This window comes from Pinus tabuliformis, chromosome 7 (genome assembly GCF_031772625.1).
Source record: "Pinus tabuliformis cultivar Carrire ecotype Pingquan chromosome 7, CPIR1, whole genome shotgun sequence".
Taxonomy (NCBI): Eukaryota; Viridiplantae; Streptophyta; class Pinopsida; order Pinales; family Pinaceae; genus Pinus; species Pinus tabuliformis.
Window position 1 is genome coordinate 1371459410 of NC_142293.1, and position 19260 is coordinate 1371478669.

General features: G+C 34.2%; 1 protein-coding gene across 1 annotated transcript in view; it reads right to left on the bottom strand.

Annotated features, from left to right (window-relative positions):
- The window catches only part of LOC149252732 (uncharacterized), a 28922-nt gene extending 13862 nt beyond the window's left edge, over positions 1-15060 (bottom strand). Inside the window, exons 1-2 of the mRNA XM_089454255.1 lie at positions 14955-15060; positions 13772-14261 (exon numbers count right to left, since the gene is read on the bottom strand). Coding sequence (XP_089310381.1) covers positions 13772-14261; positions 14955-15060 — 596 coding nt within the window. The remainder of the gene's footprint in view (positions 1-13771; positions 14262-14954) is intronic.
- Positions 15061-19260: the final 4200 nt, after the last annotated feature.

The following is a 19260-nucleotide window of genomic DNA, read 5'->3' on the forward strand; positions in this document are numbered from 1 at the left end:
CAGACTGGGACCGAAGTGAAAGTCTCTCCCTCCAGGACAAAATTCATCATCTAAGGCTGCATGTAGAGGCCTGCAGCTGCATAGAAGTAGGGCCCTCCTTCAAACACCCTGTCTTTGTCATCGATATTTGTAAAGACCACAATGAAGAAACCCTTTGACCCAAGGTGTAGGTCTATGCCTCCTTTCGGTTTCTAGTGGTATTTAATCCACGCTTGTAGTGCCTTTTCTGTGGGCCATAATCCCATGAATTTACAAATGATAGCATAGGTCCACATGTGGTCCATGTGCACCTGTAGAGCAGGATCATTTAAAACTACTCTAGGTGTGACCTCAACCTTAGGTTTACATGGACCCTTTTGCATTTTGTTTTCTGCTTCCTGTTTCTTGTCTTCTTCCTCATTTTCTTTTGTTCTATTATCCTCCCTTTTATTGGTCGAATCCTCTTCCTCCTCAATGTTCCTTTTCCCCTCTCCTGAAGGACCTCTGGAAGTTTCTATTGGTTTCTTACCTCGGCTGGCTACTGCCTGACTATAGGATGGAGTGTAGCTCCCCCCTTTGCACCCCTCCATGGATTTCAATGCTTGCAGAAGCTTGAAACCCTTGCTCTCACTAGTTCAACGTTTGCAAAAGCTCCCCTATTGATTATTTCATGCATTAACTCCATAAAAATCTCCTTAAACTTATATATATATATATATATATATATATATATATGCTATGTTTCATTATATAGTTAAATAAAAATATAGAAACTGTAAGTTACAAAATCATTACTCAATTATTAAATTTAATAAGGGTGGGAACTAAGAGATATATAGTTGTCATGTATCATTATATTAAATAATTTGACAAATATAAGTAATGTAAATTTTAAGGAGATTTATAGTTTATATATCAACTCAAGCCTTAAAAAGGTTGTGGAGCATCACCCATCTTATGTTAAATTATGAAGAGCACATTATGTTAAATTTATAAAACTATGTTAAATGTTAAATATATATATGTGTGTAAAATTTTATAATTATAACTATGTTATAATATCTAGTTATATAGTTATGTCACATGCTATGTTATATTATATAATTATATATCTAGTTATGTTGTATATCGATAATAGTTATTGTTATGATATACTTTACAACTTTATATATATATATATATATATATATATATATATATATATATATATATGCGTGTGTGTTATTGTTAACGAAACTTGTGTATATTAAAAAATAATTTTATTTTAAATTTTTATTTTCATCTATCTAAATATATAATCTAAAAAACACTAATATCTTCACAATATATATAATATTTAGCAATATTGGTACCTGCTATCAAATACTCTACCTTGGCCGATTTTAATGATAATGTGTGTATCTTTTCTGATGCAAGATGTTCTTGCTTGGTCTGGAAAAATTTGGCAAAGGTGACTGGAGGATCATCTCAAGGAATTTTTTTATTTCTTGAACTCCCACATAGGTGACTAGTCATGAACAAAAGTATTTTATTCGGTTGAATTCCATGAACACGGACAGGAGACGATCTAGCATTCATGATATTACTAGTGTCAATGGGAGTGGTGTATCATCACCATAAGGACCTATAACTGGTCAAGGAAATCAATCTTCAAGATCTGCAGGGCAATTCGCTAATCATGCTTGTTTCCTAGTGTATATGGAGCTATTATTGGTCAGCCCCTTGTTGGGCCTATGGTTTCCACTGTTGGCACTCCTGTAATGCTTCCTATGGGACATGCTCCTTATGTTGTTCGAGTTTCTTGCCCTATGCCACAACCAACTATGCATAGATAACTAGAGAGAAGGAGTTGAGCACTTTGGACTGCAAATCTTCATTTGATAATATGTTTGTTGTCATCATATTAATAGGAAATGATTTATGTTAACTTATTTGCTAAATGTTGATCAATTGGTGTATCATTGCTCAATATGCACCTCTTCCTGTGTGGTATGAAAGAGATCATTTTCTTCCTCCACTAAGATTATTAAAGTGGAGGGTGTTTATTTTCTTGCAAAGAATGATTTTGATGGGGATACATGTAAGAAAACAACTCAAGTTGTTATTCTTTTATTATTTCCTCTCTTTAGCCATAATCATAAAAGAGAAAGCCTCTCGATACAACTAGCAATATTATATGATAATTGTTACAATTTGGCGCAGAATACACAAAGATGGAGATTTCAATAATGTTGCTTTGTTTAGCATCAACATGATCTGGGATGCTTTGTGCACCTCTCTATTTTTCACTACATCATCAAGGATTGTAGTTGCTTCATGCAACATGCCCTCTACATGCAACATACTCTCTTTATAAAGGGAATTCAACACGTGCATAGATAGAAATATCAATGCATTTCCCACTTTGTACATTCCATCCAGGTGTTTTTAACAACAATCATTGTACCAACTATAGAAGATTTTTGATAAACATTCAATTTGTGGAACTCAAAATGCTTGCTTCTCAATCTATCTATATAATTTTCATTTTCCTCAACAAAGGCTTCATTAGAATCTTCTCTATTGCAGTATATTACCGTGGCAGGCACAACCAAATTTGTTTTTTTATCATCTAAGTCAATAAGCAAGGCTCTCCATATTCACAAATTTGTAGCAAAATGACCAATCTAAATTCCAAAACATGTATCCTCTATTTTTCAATTTTGGTGGCAAAATGGATGCATATGTGGAACATATGCTTTCATCTCCAATGTATTGCTATCCTCATTCTTACCATATGTATCTTCACATTGACACTCGGTTCTACTTACAACTACTTACTACAGCTATTCCAGAATACAAAAGTCAATTATAATGATGATAAGAATGTGGGTAGGTGCCTAATAAGCATGCGTTATGTTTGAGCCATGATCATCATCAGCTCAAAATAAAAAATAATTGCAACCATGTAGTGGAAGGCCAATATGGTTGCATCACTATGAGGTTTTATGATACTGGGAGGGTCCTTTGCCAATTTGATATTATGTGTCCCTTAAAGGAATCTTACAATTGAACATAAGACTTGGAAAACCACTCTAGCACAAACTTGAAGTCCCCACCCATAATCCATGGTACTCCTGCGTGTCTATCTCTTAGTCCCACAAGAGAATCTAGAAGCCTGAGTTTATCATCCACTCTTTGGGGACAATAAACATCTGTAATTAAATAAATCTCCTTGTCTCCCACAGGCTGAACAACCACTGATAAATAATTCCTAGATGCCTCATCATCTATTATGCCAATCTTTTGGGGGTTCCAAAGAGTAAGTATACCTCTTGCTATTTTATCTACTTTGGCTTCTAGAAACTCATATTTATTGAGCTATTTACTATGTATTTCTTTTATTTTTTGAATGGAACATTTAGTTTCCTGGATAAACATCATATCCGGAGCTTCTTGTTTCATTTTATTGCTAAGTATCCTTTGTTTTTCCTAGACCTCTAATATTCCACAATTTGAACTTCATTATGAAATATTTGTAAAGGAGTAGCTGGTTAGATCTTTCATATTACCTGAATCTATCATTAGCTTTCCACATTCCATCAATAACTCATTCTGCTTTTTTCTACCTCTTTTCCTTCCTCGATTTCTAGGAGCTAATCCTGGTGTGGTTTTCATAGTTTTCACACCTTTGTTTCCCTGCCTTTCATTGTTTCTTTGCCTTTCCAACCCTTTAGCCTGAGTTTTCCATAGGAATAGCTACTGTACTCTGTTAAACTCTTCTTGAGGTAGTGAGTCTACCCCTCCCATGGTCCCTTGTTTTAAGAACCCTTCCAGATTTAGGTGTTCTCTATCAAGAATATCCTGTCGTTCATGGTCCTCCATTTCCATCTCACTCTGGGTCATTTCTTGGTCCATTTCCAGTTCCCCATCACTCAGCGTAGTCTCTTTCTATTTATTAATATCCTGTGTTTGCCCACTATTTTCTTCCTTCTCCTTCTCCCCCGGGCTGCCTTCCATTACCTGATCTACCTTTGTTGTCTCTTCCTCTTCTTCTAGTACTTGGAACCTGTTCAGACTAGCTTGTTGCCCTTTTGTTTGAAGTTTCTTTGGCCCCCTTTTGCCCCCCTTTCCTCTATATCCAACTTTGTGAAAGTTTTTAGTGTCTTTCACCATGGTAGCTTTACTTTTGTTCTCTATTTTACTAAGAGGGAAGTCTCTAAATAGGTGCCCATCCTCATGGCACCTACGACATCTGAAAGGAATATGTTCATAATCTATTGTTTGCACCCATTATTCATCAAAAACTTCCAAGATGACCTCATCTGGTAGAGCTCTAGAGAGATCCATCTGCACACATATTCGTGTGAAGGAAGTGTATTTTCCCCTTCTGGTGGCCTCAGATGCTTTGACAAAATGCCTTAATTTTGTTTCCTATGGCAGATAAAGGTTCAGTTTGCCAATAATCTATAGGTAGGGAATAGAGTCTTACCCAGACCGGGACCGAAGTGAAAGTCTCTCCCTCCAGGACAAAATTCATCATCCAAGGCTGCATGTAGAGGCCTGCGGCTGCATAGAAGTAGGGCCCTCCTTCAAACACCCTGTCTTTGTCCTCGATATTTGTAAAGACCACAGTGAAGAAACCCTTTGACCCAAGGTGTAGGTCTATGCCTCCTTTCGGTTTCCAGGGGTATTTAATCCACGCTTGTATCACCTTTTCTGTGGGCCATAATCCCATGAATTTACAAATGATAGCATAGGTCTGCATGTGGTCCATGTGCACCTACAGAGCAGGATCATTTAAAACTACTCTAGGTGTGACCTCAACCTTAGGTTTACATGGACCCTTTTGCATTTTGTTTTTGGCTTCCTGTTTCTTGTCTTCTTCGTCATTTTCTTTTGTTCTATTTTCCTCCCTTGTATTGGTCAAATTCTCTTCCTCCTCAATGTTCCTTTTCCCTTCTCCTGAAGTACCTCTAGCAGTTTCTATTGGTTTCTTACCTCGGCTGGCTACTGTCTGTCTATAGGAGGGAGTGGAGCTCCCCCCTTTGCACCCCTCCATGGATTTCAACGCTGTCAGAAGCTTGAAACCCTTGCTCTTACCAGTTTAACGCTTGAAAAAGCTCCCCTATTGATTATTTCATGCATCAAATACATAAAACTCTCCTTAAACTTATATATATAGATATATATGCTATGTTTCATTATATAGTTAAATAAAAATATAGAAACTGTAAGTTACAAAATCATTACTCAATTATTAAATTTAATAAGGGTGGGAACTAAGAGATATATAGTTGTCATGTATCATTATCTTAAATAATTTGACAAATATAAGTAATGTAAATTTTAAAGAGAATTATAGTTTATATATCAACTCAAGTCTTAAAAAGGTTGTGGAGCATCACCCATCTTATGTTAAATTATGAAGAGCACATTATGTTAAATTTATAAAACTATGTTAAATGTTAAATATATATGTGTGTAAAATTTTATAATTATAACTATGTTATAATATCTAGTTATATAGTTATGTCACATGCTATGTTATATTATATAATTATATATCTAGCTATGTTGTATATATATAATAGTTATTGTTATGATATAATTTCCAACTTTATATATATATATATATATATATATATATATATATATATATATATATATATTATATGCGTGTGTGTTATTGTTAACGAAACTTGTGTATAATAAATTATAATTTTATTTTAAATTTTTATTTTCATCTATCTAAATATATAATCTAAAAAACATTAATATCTTCACAATATATATAATATTTAGCAATGTTGGTACCTGCTATCAAATACTCTACCTTGGCTGATTTTAATTATAATGTGTGTATCTTTTCTGATGCAAGATGTTCTTGCTTGGTCTGGAAAAGTTTGGCAAAGGTGACTGGAGGAGCATCTCAAGGAATTTTGTTATTTCTTGAACTCCCACATAGGTGACTAGTCATGAACAAAAGTATTTTATTCAGTTGAATTCCATGAACACGGACAGGAGACGATCTAGCATTCATGATATTACTAGTGTGAATGGGAGTGGTGTACCAACCACTTCTTCTCATACAAAAGAGAAAAGCGAAGGTAGGAGCACCACGCCCATTGGCATCATAGCTATCCGCCATTAACTCGTTTGCAAACAGCTTTCACGTGTTCTGTGCAAAAGTGTTCGGATGTTCAAAAAAGCTAGTTTCATTCACCGAGGTGCTTGAGGGTTCCCTATCCTATGCAGTTGCGTTTAAGTTTTGGAAAAGACCTAAAGTTCAACTTGATGCAGGGACTTGCTGCCTCGCAGCTTCCCTTGTTTAAGAGTAAGACCATCACGTTTTTCTGAAGTTTTTCTTGTGTTGTATATCATTGTTATTCAATCATTGTGAACTTAGAGTACACAATGGAAAGGTTGGATTTCTTCATTTGTTCAGTGGTGGCATTATTTGGCCTTGCGGCGACTCTATTGGGTTTCGTTGCAGAGGACGTCTGTATCCAGTCAATGAGCCTTCACTCCTATTTTATTTTGTTTTCATTGCACTGAGGCCAATGATGCTGGTTGGCTGTGAGTTGATTCCTCAATTTCAGTTTTTTGTTGGTGTTTGTGAATTTTTTGGATCCTGTTTTATCTCACCGAGCTGAATTTGTACGTTAGCGAGACTTTTTTAAACTTGTTTATCTCGTAGAGTTCAATGGAGGTTTTATTTTATTTATATACCCATGAATGAGATATATATATATATATATATATATATATATATATATATATATATATATATATATATATATATAGATATTCCTGGTCTTGCACTTGTTTGGTTTTATTGATTCAATGCATTTTTGGCCGTGTATGCTTTCTCTTGCCAGGATACAAACCTAAGTGTATTATGTGTTCTTGTTTAATTATTTATATTTATGGATTTAAGAGATCTGTGGTTTGTACTTTTCGAATCATTGACCGGAGAATCCACAGTATGAGTATTTTTGTACCAACGTTTCAAATCCCAAATGGGATCCATCATCAGGGTTTGAGAATGATGATAAAAGAAGAGCAGAATGGATAGAATAAATACTTAAGAGGACAATTTTTAAGGAACGACACATGGTAGGCTTGAATCTGAAATTATTTTAATTTTATTCTTATTTTTAATTTATTTTTATTTTTAATAAATTACCTTTATTTTATTGAAATTTTTATAAAATTTTTTAATTTTAATAATTAGGTTTATAACCTATAGATTAAAAAGGAAAAAGAAGAGATACTAAAATTTTTCGATAATAGATTGAACTAAAATATATTAATTTCTATATAAATTAATTTAATGTATTAAATTAATTCATATTAATAATTATAAATAATAAATAATAAATATTTATAATTTATCAATATAATAATTAATATATTAATTAATAGTTATATAGAAATTATTATATTAAAGAAATAAAAAAGTTAATTATTAGGTTAAAGGAGCTAAAAATGAAGGCATAATAAATTAATTATTATAGAAAAACTAGGGAATATATCAATTTCTACTAGGGAATATATCAATGCTAGGGAATATATCAATTTCCATATATAAATTAAATTAATATATGAACCAAATTATATTAACAATTATAAATAATTGATATTTATAATTAATTAATATAATAATTAATATATTAATTAATCGTTATGTAGAAATTAATATATTAAAGTATTTTTATGTTAATAATTCTAATTATGATATAGATAAAAAGTAGTGACCAATAATAATAGGATAGGAGAGGGAGGGAAAACTTACCTGCTTGAAGGCTTACCTGGGGATGGGTTGACGCTTTTTGATTTCCCTGATCAGGGGAAGCCAGCTTCCGCTAATCTCCATACCACTGTCTCTGTTCAGATTACAAGGATGCTTAATAATTTCAAGTGCTTCTCTGATCTTTCGTCTCTGTTGCTGCTCTTCTTTTGCGATAATTGATGTGTTTTCCAGGCATATGTCGTGCTTAGTCTTCGAGGAGTGTTCTGCCAAGGCTGAGGTACGAGATCTTCCATTCCTGATGTCAGCGCCATGTTCCTTGAGTCTTGTCTGGAGGGAGCGACCTGTTTCGCCTATGTAGCTTTTTCCACAGGAACAGTCTATTTTATAGACTCCTTTAAGTTGCTGCTTGTCAATATCATCTTTAACAGACTTCAAACCTTGCCTGATAGTACCAGGAGCTGAGAATTGTGTTATAATGTTTTTCTTTCTTAGGATTTTAGCGATTTTGTCTGTAACCCCATGGATATACGGTAGAAAAAACTTGCCACATTGAGGTTGGTCCTGATCCTTAGGTTTGGGAGATGACAACTTCCTTTCAGCTTTCTCCATGGCTTTTTTAATCTCATGATCTTTGTAGCCAATATTCTTAAAAGTTAAAACTAAATGCCTCTTTTCTTTGTTAATATGCTCTAAGTCAGAAATTCGAAGGGCTCTAATGGCAAGAGTATTCAGAACACCAAACTTTTGGGCTGGGTGATGGTGGGAATCCGCATGGAGGTAACTTTCTGTGTGGGTAGACTTCCTGAAAACCTTATGGCCCAAAGAGCCATCCTCTTTTCTGATGATTAGAATGTCCAAGAATGGGATGCTCATGTTTTCTTCAAGCTCCATTGTGAATTTTATTTCAGGAGAGATGAAATTTAGGTGAGTGAAAAACTTGTCAAGTTCTGCTTTACCATGTGTCCATTTTATATTGGTGTCATCGACAAAACGCTTCCACCAGGCTGGCTTTAAAGGATATTGGGTGTTTATATATATATATATATAAGCACCCAATATAAATATATATAAAATTTCAATGTAGAGTTATTTCTTTAAAAAAAATGTTTAATAAATTTAAAATTAGAATTTAAGGAAGTGTGGGAGGGGTAATTTTTAGCCAGTTTCCATTTTTTAATGGAGTCTTGGATTCATGTCTACCAACTAGCAAGAAGAATTTAAGTTGAATTATTCATGAACTTTACACATGAGCAAAACAATAGGTCAAATTATCCATCAACTTATAAAGAAGGATGTTAATGGTATTTGATAATCAAATATATGGTTCAATATACATGTGGGGAATTGAAGCACTGAAGTGTTTGTATCTTTTAAGTGTTTAATTTAGTTGTTGATGAAAGAGAAAACAAGGATAAAAGTGAGAGTTCTATATATTAATAACCATAAGTATGATCATCCAATTCCATATCATTCACTTAGCATTACATGATTTTGAATCATATCAATAGATGTCTTAATAACATATCTTAATAAGCATCACCCACTTAATAAAGACAATGAGGACAAGATATAGTTATTTGTTACATGCTCCAAATCAGCTCCAAGTGATATAGTTACTTGTTATAGGATATAGACATAATATTATTAGCTTGTAATTCAAGCCAACACTATTTACCTTAAACAAAATAATATGTTTTCAATTATTTCTTCTCATGGTTTTACCAAAAAAAAAACCATTTCAATAAATTTAAAAAGCTTATAATTTGCATATAATTTGAGTGAATTCATAAAAAGAATACAATAGATAGTTATTGTGAAACAATCATGCTTAAAGAAAAATTGTAAAAAATAATGTGAAATAGGATCCTCTATCTTGCATTTCTTTAACCCTATCAATTTCCATAGGGAGAGTTCCATCCAAAATAATCATAAATCATAAATATAACTTCAATATTTATTTGAAAAATTAACTCTATCAAATATAAAAATGTAATACTCCTTAAATCATTTTGTCTCACTTATTTACATTTAATTATTGACATTTAATGACCACTACATCCATGAAAGAGTAATTTCCACTACCTTAAATAATTTTCTTTCACTTATTGACATTTAATAACCACTACATCCATAAAAGAGTAATTTCCACCTTATTTTGTTCCTTACATGTCATCAAGGGAGAGTTTGAGTTTAAACTTTCAACCTATACTTTTAGATGATCATTAATATCCTTCTCCATATGTAATGTGTGTTATGTTTTTACATTTTTTTTTCAATAATACTAACTCATATGACTACCATGCTTTTGGTTTGGGCTTTCTTCCCTTTCTAGATGAGATGTTACATAGAAACAAGAATTTTTAGTCTGTTCTATTTGATAATAAATTTGACACCAGAATAATATGTTGTAGTCGTGTAATAATTTACTTCAACAAAATATTTGTTTTAAATATCCTTTTATTTGGAAAAAGTTAATTAAAATTAATTTCTAACACATAATTGAATGTATATAAAAATACTCAATACAAATATCTCTAGATATAACTTAATAAATCTTTCTTACTAAATTCGTGAGAGTTTGATTATTAATCTCACCCAGAAAAGCTTCACCAAAAATATGGTATATTCAAAATAGTAATTATTTTTTAGCTAATTTTATTTAGGATTCTTTGTAAAGACTTAATGGGTCTCTATCAATGTCTAAATTTCTTGATATTAATTTTTGTGTCTAAATTTCTTGATATTAACTTTTCTTTTATTGATCAGTGTGTTACATTGCTATTTTAATCATTTCTATTTTAATAGAATGATCAAATATGTTAATAGATTTACACTACTTAATTTTAATTGAATTCATTAAACATTTATATCAAAAATTATATTTTGTTATTCTTAGTAATATTAGAATTTAAGTATTACTATAGTGTGAATTTAAATCTATATTGTAAAAAAATAAGAAAATCTAATATATAATAACAAAAAATTCTAGATTAACATTATTAATAATTAAATTGAAAAATTAAATAAGATAATGTTATTAGTATTAATAATCAATTTGAAAAGTGTTCAATTGTATTAGTTTTTATTTTTATTTTTTATTTAACTGGTAACTGTATTCGATTTTTATTTATCTCTTTTTTATTTAATGAGTTAGTTAGTGTTTAATTATTTGATGAACCTAATTTTTTATGCCAATATAATAACGATTTCTTTTACAGGCTCATGCTAAGGCTACACTCGGAGGCGATGATACCACATGCTTATTTCCAAAGAGTCCTTCAAAGTTTTATGGAACAGGTTCATTATAGCTATTTTAGTGGCTCAGGTCATCGTAAATGTTGCAGCTGGTTGGATTTGTCGTGGTGGTCAATATCGATCAAATTGGAATAAGGTTCTCCCCATCATTTGCTTTCTATTTTTCTGGTATTTAACAAAGTCTCTTGTCACCATTCTAAAGCTCCCTTATTTTGGGAGTTTGGGAGCTAATCGGAAATGCTCCAAAATGGCAGGAAGCTTCAATAGGTACTTTGGAGCTTCACTACAACTGATTTTTGACATTTTGGGAGCTTCACTGAGATGAATAAGTGCAAACTTAGGTGTATTTGACATTGCCAGCTTGGGTGGAACTATGTGAAGGGAAGGGTATGCCACTGGGTTTAGATTTGGATATGGATCTCAAACTAAGAGAAACACCCCGTTTATGGAAAGCCCTTCTATTCAAATGAAGATGAGGCATCTGGCCAATCCCGATTTTTGTCATTGGAAAGCTATTCATTCTCCTCATATACGCGCATGGATATAAAAGAATTTAGGAAGATTGTTGGCAACTAGCAAAACCATCATTAACACCATAGTTTAATGGAAAAAAGATGGAATACTAAAGAAAAAAAAATAGTTGAAATTATGAAATATAAATATTATTAAAAAACAATTTTTAATTTAATTTTCATATTTATTTAAGTATAAAATATATATTAACTTGGAAATTTATAATTTTATTATACAAACTCTTTTTAAAATAACATTGGATTTAAACTCTATTGTTTTAATTTTTTTAATTACTATTAATATATATTTTATTTTTTCTTATCTCTATTATAATTAGATGTAATATATATAATATTGGTGAGGTTACATCAAGGGCGAAGAATTGAACCAATGACTTAACATATAGCATTGCATGAAATCACCTAATAATAGAGTAATAACAACCTTTTTTCCGGTTTGGGAGTTCTGCATGTTTCTTTGCTGGGAAGGAATTTGATTGAGAAATTGTTGATGGATTAATATTTTGATTTTTTTTGGCAATGTTTCAAAGTTCAATCTTTTACATGTTTCTTTGCAAGATGGAATTTGATTGGCAAGTTTTGGATGGAAATAAATAAATTATTTTATTTTTATTTTAAAAATATTATATTATTGCCTCTCCCAACTTGACGTTTCCGTAAATTTGGGCAAATACTCGTCCCGCTTATCAGAAGTACCGTAAATTTGTGTAGCATAGGGTGGAAGGATGATAAGATATATATATATATATATATATATATATATATATATGAAATAATTATATTATTATTATTATTTAATTTTAAGGCAAGTTGTTTCACTCAATGACTCAATGAATTTATGGTTTTAAGCAATATTTTTAATTTGATTATATATTGGAAAATATCCCTAAAAATCACATTATTTAACCCACTAACCCAATACACCTTCCTAATTTAAAAAATCCTAATTCCAATAAATATTGTAGGTATCCATTTTTTTACTATTTTTTTTTTTCTTTTTTATATTTTTTCATTAACTTTGAGCTCCATTTTTAATACTCCCAACATAAAAACCCTTTACCCCAATATATCTCCCAATATATTATGTCATTTTTTCCTCAATATATATCCCCCAATATAAGCTCATAGATACTGCTAAGTCTAAAAAACACACACACACACACACACACACATATATACATATATTCCTAATTATGTGTCAGTCTACAGGATTATTTTTTAATTCGGCGTTAGATTCCTTATCACTGGAATTATTTGGAGGTCTAAATGCAAAAAACAACCATCATCATTAATGGTAAAGATCATCAACAAAGACCAAAAAACTGCCTCCGACACTTTGACTTGTGTCCGAGTGAAGATCTATGGGTTTACCAAACACTCTAGTATGGATAGGTGATCTAATCTGACCATGTATAGCAAATACCCCAACACTCCAATGGGTTAAGGTTGGGGGGTATAGGGGAGATGACTCTGCAAAATGCATATAATACATATAAATTAATCAAAGAAAAAATTGTTTACATAGAAAGAATGTTTACAAGAAAACCATTTATAAACATGAGTAGAATAAACTATGTTAAAGTTCTAAACTAAATAGAATGTCTATTTTGATAAATTATCAACCAAAGTTTTGAGTTCCATGTAAACAGAATAAAAAAAATGTGATTTTAAAAATCTAACATACACTTTTTCCCATTTATAAATAATGCATTTTATTCATAGAGCATGAATATGTAAAATATTGAAATAAAAATATTTGCAAAACTAATAAAACTTCATGCCAACGAAATACTCCATAAGACAAGTTATTATAATGTTTGATTTTGACACATGACATGTACTAGGTGCAAGCACATGTAGACAATGTTTCTCGTATGACACACAATATAATGAAACGGTATGGCACAAATTAGAAAAGACTCAAAATGATTATATATTCACTTTAAATGCATTTTTCATCATGGATTTAATGTATGTATTAATGATGCATTGTTGAACCTTAAACTTATATATATATATATATATATATATATATATATATATATATATATATATATATATATATTTGTTTTTGCTAATGCAAGAATCATGCCTTCAATTCAAAATGTCCAAAAGGATAAAATTACATAAAATACAAACAACCACAGGCTAAACCTTTTAGCCCTAGGTAGAATCCTCACCAAAAAATTAAATCGGCCAACTAGGTCCTAAAGACCCAAACAACAAACCCGAAGTAACTCAAATTCGAAATAAACAATGCATGACCCACCGCGAAGCTATACACGCTTCAAGACCCAGACCCACCAATATGCACACTGTTCCCTGACCATTGATTCTCCTCGCCAAATCCAATGATGGAGGATCATATCGCATGATCAAAAAGCTCAGAGAATTACCACGCGATGAGGGCGGTATTCTCTCCCCAACCTTGGCCACATGTTGCGTGGTGTGTGGAATCATGTTCAACTCTGAGAAACTGCTCCTGACTTTAAGGGCATGCGGTAAGCCGGAAACCACCCCGAGGGTGGTATTGACACCACGGGAAATAATGCGGGGGATTTTGGGTCTGCGAAGAAAGCTAGGACTCTGGCCCCTCACAGCACCCCTACTCCTCAGGCACTTGAACCAAAGGAAGATGAAAATCTTCTTACCATTCTTGATGTTCTCCATCTGATCATCCGAGAATCGTTGTCTATCAAGCAACTTCCACTTGAGACTCCTGTGTTTGCGCTTACCTAGCTGGGGAAGCATACAAAGACCTGCATCCCCATTGTAACATCACTTTTGAAATACCACTTCATACTGAATCCGAATCAACTAGACCCCATCTCTGCAATTGTTACCCAACTCTGTTTTGATAGATCGTTCTGTCCTAATCCGCCTAATTGAGACAATGCTCCCTCAATCTATCCTGAGGCATATCTTGCCATCTCAACTTGACACTACTTTTGGTGCAGAGCACCCCTTGATTAGCTAGAATGTCCGCCAATTTATTTTCCGTCCTTCGCACATGAGTGAAACTCATGGTTTTCAAGCACAGAAGGTGAAATTGTATCCTTTGAAAGACCTAAAGCAACCTCCAATGTCTTGAGACATTTTCTGGCTCCTTACCACAGCAGATTCTCTTGACCGAGTTAATAATTAACTCAGAATTAGTTTCGATTATTATATTCTGAAGATTGTCCTCCTTTAGGATTTCTAAACATTGCCCTAGTGCCATTAGTTCCACCATATTGTTTGTAGCTCTTCCCAAATTGCAATTAAAAATAAAAATGATGCAACCATTTTCATCCCTTAACACCCCTCCATAACCAACAATACTTGGGTTGCCTTTTGAGGCCCCATCAATGTTGCATTTCAAAAACCTTGAGGGGGAGGGTGCTAGCATTCTAGCTTATTGACCAGTTTCTTCACCTTCCTGTCAAGGCCCTGTGGTATAAACCCCTGCATACCCAAATGAAGAAGTATCTGCATTTCAGCTTCTGAAGGTGGAGTTGTTGGGGAAGTTTGCACTAAAATTCCCACTGTCTCCTTAAGCTGTCTTAAGATCTGCGCCATAATTCTCTGGGAGGAACCTTTTCCATTTTTGATGATTATGTAGTTCCTTTCTTTCCAGACATTCCATATTATGAAGCTTGGAGTTAAATCCCAAGCTGTGTGAAGAATTTCATAATCAAAGAAGTTTCCTCTCTAGTTATTAAGGGTATTGATAATGCTTCCTTTGTCCCTGTCTGTCTGTCTGAAAATTGTGGCAAAAGTATCCCACAACCTGGAGGTGAAAATGCAGTTATTGAGTAGGTGCTCCATCGTTTCCTCTTGAGACTCACAAAGCTAACATCTAGATGGTCCCAGAACACCCCTCTTCTAAATGTTTTCCTAATTCAGAATTTTCTGATGATGTACCAACCAAATGAAAAGTTTGATTTTCATCCATCCTTGATGCCTCCATAGGTTCTGCCAAACCCTGTCTAGTTCATTAGAATCAAGCTCCAGGATTATGTGCTTTTCCTCCTTAAAATTGAAGGTGCCTTCATTATTGTTTCCCCATCTAAGTTGGTAATGCCCCTCTGATACCAGAATCTTCCTTTGGTCCAACATTGTTAGAAGTGCATCAGCTTTTACTTTCAAGGGGCTATCATCCCTGTATTACATATTCTTCCAAGTTCACCATTTTCCTTCACTATTGGTTTGATCCCAAAAATCTTTTACCCTAAGTGACCCTTTGGTATCTGTTTCATTCTTGAGATCCAAAAAGTCCTCTCTTAGCAGTGTAGGTTCTTGTTGCCATTTATCCTCCCAAAACAAAGGAAGATCTCCCTCTCTGATTTCCTAGAAGCTATTTTTTTGCACTAAGCCTCTATTCTCCCAGTCTTGATTCCAGATGTAGGAAACTTTTATGATGCCAGTCATCCTCATGTGATCACTGTCTTGCCAATTGCTGGCGTATTTTTCTTTCCAAATACAAGCCCACTGAACCTTTGGATCTTTTACCCAATGCCACCATAATTTTTCCCCTAAAACTTTGCTTAGCACTTTCGGATCATCCAGTCCAAGACCTTTGTGGTTTTTAGGTTTGCAAATCTTATCCCAAGCTACCAAGGCCCATTTATTTCTCTCCTCCCCCTTACCCCAAAGAAAGTCTCTTTGAATGGTTCTAAATTGTTGCAAGACTCCTTTTGGAGCTGGAAGGGCTGAAAGCATGAAGATGGGGATTGATTGAAGTATAGCTTTTGTAAGCACCAGCCAACCTGCCATGTTCAAAGATCTAATAGTCCATTTCTGGGTTTTGTCCTGCATCTTATTAATCATCGGCTCCCAAATACTCTTGTGCAAAGGTTTATCACTTGCAGAACTCCCAAGTATTTGGAAGGAAGGATATCCCTTTGAAAGCCTAGAATTCCGGAGATATTCCTCTGAATAGCGATATTTGTGTCAAAGAAGAAAATCTTAGATTTGGAGAGATTTACCTCTATACCCATAGCCATGGCAAAGTCACTCAGGATTTGTTTATAAGCAAGCAATTCTTTGACCGTGGGGATGCCCTGCAGCATGGTGTCATCAACAAATTGTTGATGGTTCAAAGCTTGTCCAGTCTCGGAGAGTTGGAGACCCTTGATGTTACCCACTTCTTTAGCATGCTTGATAGTTTGACCAAGTCCTTTCGTCATGAGGATAAAGAGAAAGGGGGAGAGTGGATCTCCCTACCATAAGCCTCTTGTAGGTGTAAAAGTCTTGGATGGAGAACCATTAACCATAATTGAAAAGCTAGATGAAGTCACCAGGGCCATAACCCATCTTACCCAGTTATGGTCAAATCCAAAGGCTAGAAGGACCTTCCTGATATAGGTCCAATTCAACTTGTCATAATCTTTGGCTAGGTCCACTTGCATAATCATTCCCGCCTTCCTATTGCTTAATAATGAATGAACCACCTCATGCGCTTGAATGATGTTATTGAGAATTTGTCTACCCTCCACATATCTTGTTTTCTCCACAGAAACTACAGTAGGAAGAAGGGGTTTGAGTCTGTTGGCAATAACTTTGGATATTATCTTGTACACCACATTGCACAAAGCTATGGGTCTAAATCTATCTGGAGTCTGAGCAATGTCTTGTTTGGGGATCAAAGAGATGAAGGATGTATTGAGCACCTTCAAAATGGTTCTATTCATCCGGGAGTCCTCCACGACATTTAGAATATCTTGCTTGACAATGTTCCAGCAAGCTTTAAAGAAATCAACATTGAAACCATTAGGGCCTGGCGCTTTACCATTCTGCATTTCTTTGATGACCTCACTAACCTCCTCTTCAATCACCGGCCTATTGAGATTGAAATTATCCTCTCTTGTTACTAGCTTAGGTATGTGCTTTGTTAAGTCCCTAATAAAATGAACTCTGTCTAATATGGTCTCCTCTGCGATACTTCGAAAGTGCTAAACCAACACAACTTCTATGTCTTCATGGGTATTGAGTAGTTGACCTCTGAGTCCTTGATAGATGAGATCCTGTTATGAGACCTGTTCGCCATGGTGGATCTGTGGAAAAACCTAGTGTTTCTTTCCCCTTCTTTTAGCCATTGAACTCTTGATTTTTGTCTCCAAAATATCTCCTCTTGTTTACATAAGTTTTCCCAGTCTTGATGATGCTTGGTGACTTGATCATTTCTAACTCTATCAAAGCCATCCGTGATAAGGGCTTGATTGAGTTCCTGCATTTTACCTTCAAAAGCTTTTTTTACTTCAAAAATATTACCAAATTCATTCTTGTTCCAATCTTTGAGTCTGAGCTTGATGTGTTTCAGTATTTTGTGTAGAAGAAGCATTCTCGTACCCTGAATATGCAGATCTTCTGTCCACCATTTTGCAATATCGCTAATAAAATCTGGGTGGGTGAGCCAGATATTCTCAAATCTAAAAGGTTTGTTCTTGGGGGTGCCAATGCCCTGAACCTCAAGTTGTACAGGCCAATGGTCCGAGCCTCCAAGAGGGAGAATTCTCACTGTCATTTCCCTATCTGTGAGCATAAGGTCCTCTAAGATTATGAATCTGTCTAACTTTGAGGCTACTTGAGACTCTCCTCCTCTCCTATTGTTCCATGTAAAGAGGCCATTACTCATATCAGTGTCAACTAGCTTCTTATTGTTTATAAAATTCTGAAATGCTATAGAGTCTTTGCTTAAAGTTCTGGTCCCTTTTTTCTCCGACAGTGATTTGATCATGTTGAAGTCCCCACCCATAATCCATGGTACTCCTGCGTGTCTATCTCTTAGTCCCACAAGAGAATCTAGAAGCATGAGGTTATCATCTGGTCTTTGGGGGCCATAAACATTTGTAATTAAAAAATCTCCTTGTCTCCCACAGGCTGAATAACCACTGATAAATAATTCCTAGATGCCTCAGCATCTATTATGCCAATCTTTTGGGGGTTCCAAAGAGTAAGTATACCTCCTGCTATTTTATCTACTTTGACTTCTAGAAACTCATATTTATTGAGCCATTTACTATGTATTTCTTTTATTTTTTGAATGGAACATTTAGTTTCCTAGATAAACATCATATCCGGAGCTTCTTGTTTCATTCTATTGCTAAGTATCCTTTGTTTTTCCTAGACCTCTGATATTCCACGATTTGAACTTCATTATGAAAGATTTGTAAAGGAGTAGCTGGTTAGATATTTCATATTACCTGAATCTATCATTAGCTTTCCACATTCCATCAATAACTCATCCTGCTTTTTTCTACCTCTTTTCCTTCCTCGATTTCTAGGAGCTAATCCTAGTGTGGTTTTCATAGTTTTCACACCTTCGTTTCCCTGCCTTTCATTGTTTCTTTGCCTTTCCAACCCTTTAGCCTGAGTTCTCGATAGGAACAGCTGCTGTACTTTGTTAAACTCTTCTTGAGGTAGTGAGTCTACCCCTCCCATGGTCCCTTGTTTCAAGAACCCTTCCATATTTAGGTGTTCTCTATCAAGAATATCCTGCATTTCATGATCCTCCATTTCCATCTCACTCTGGGTCATTTATTGGTCCATTTCCAATTCCCCATCACTCAGCGTAGTCTCTTTCTATTTATTAATATCCTGTGTTTTCCCACTATTTTCTTCCTTCTCCTTCTCCCATGGGCTGCCTTCCATTACCTGATCTACCTTTGTTGTCTCTTCCTCTTCTTCTAGTACTTGGAACCTCTTCAGACTAGCTTGTTGCCCTTCTATTTGTTGTTTCTTTGGCCCCCTTTTGCCCCCTTTCCTCTATATCCCACT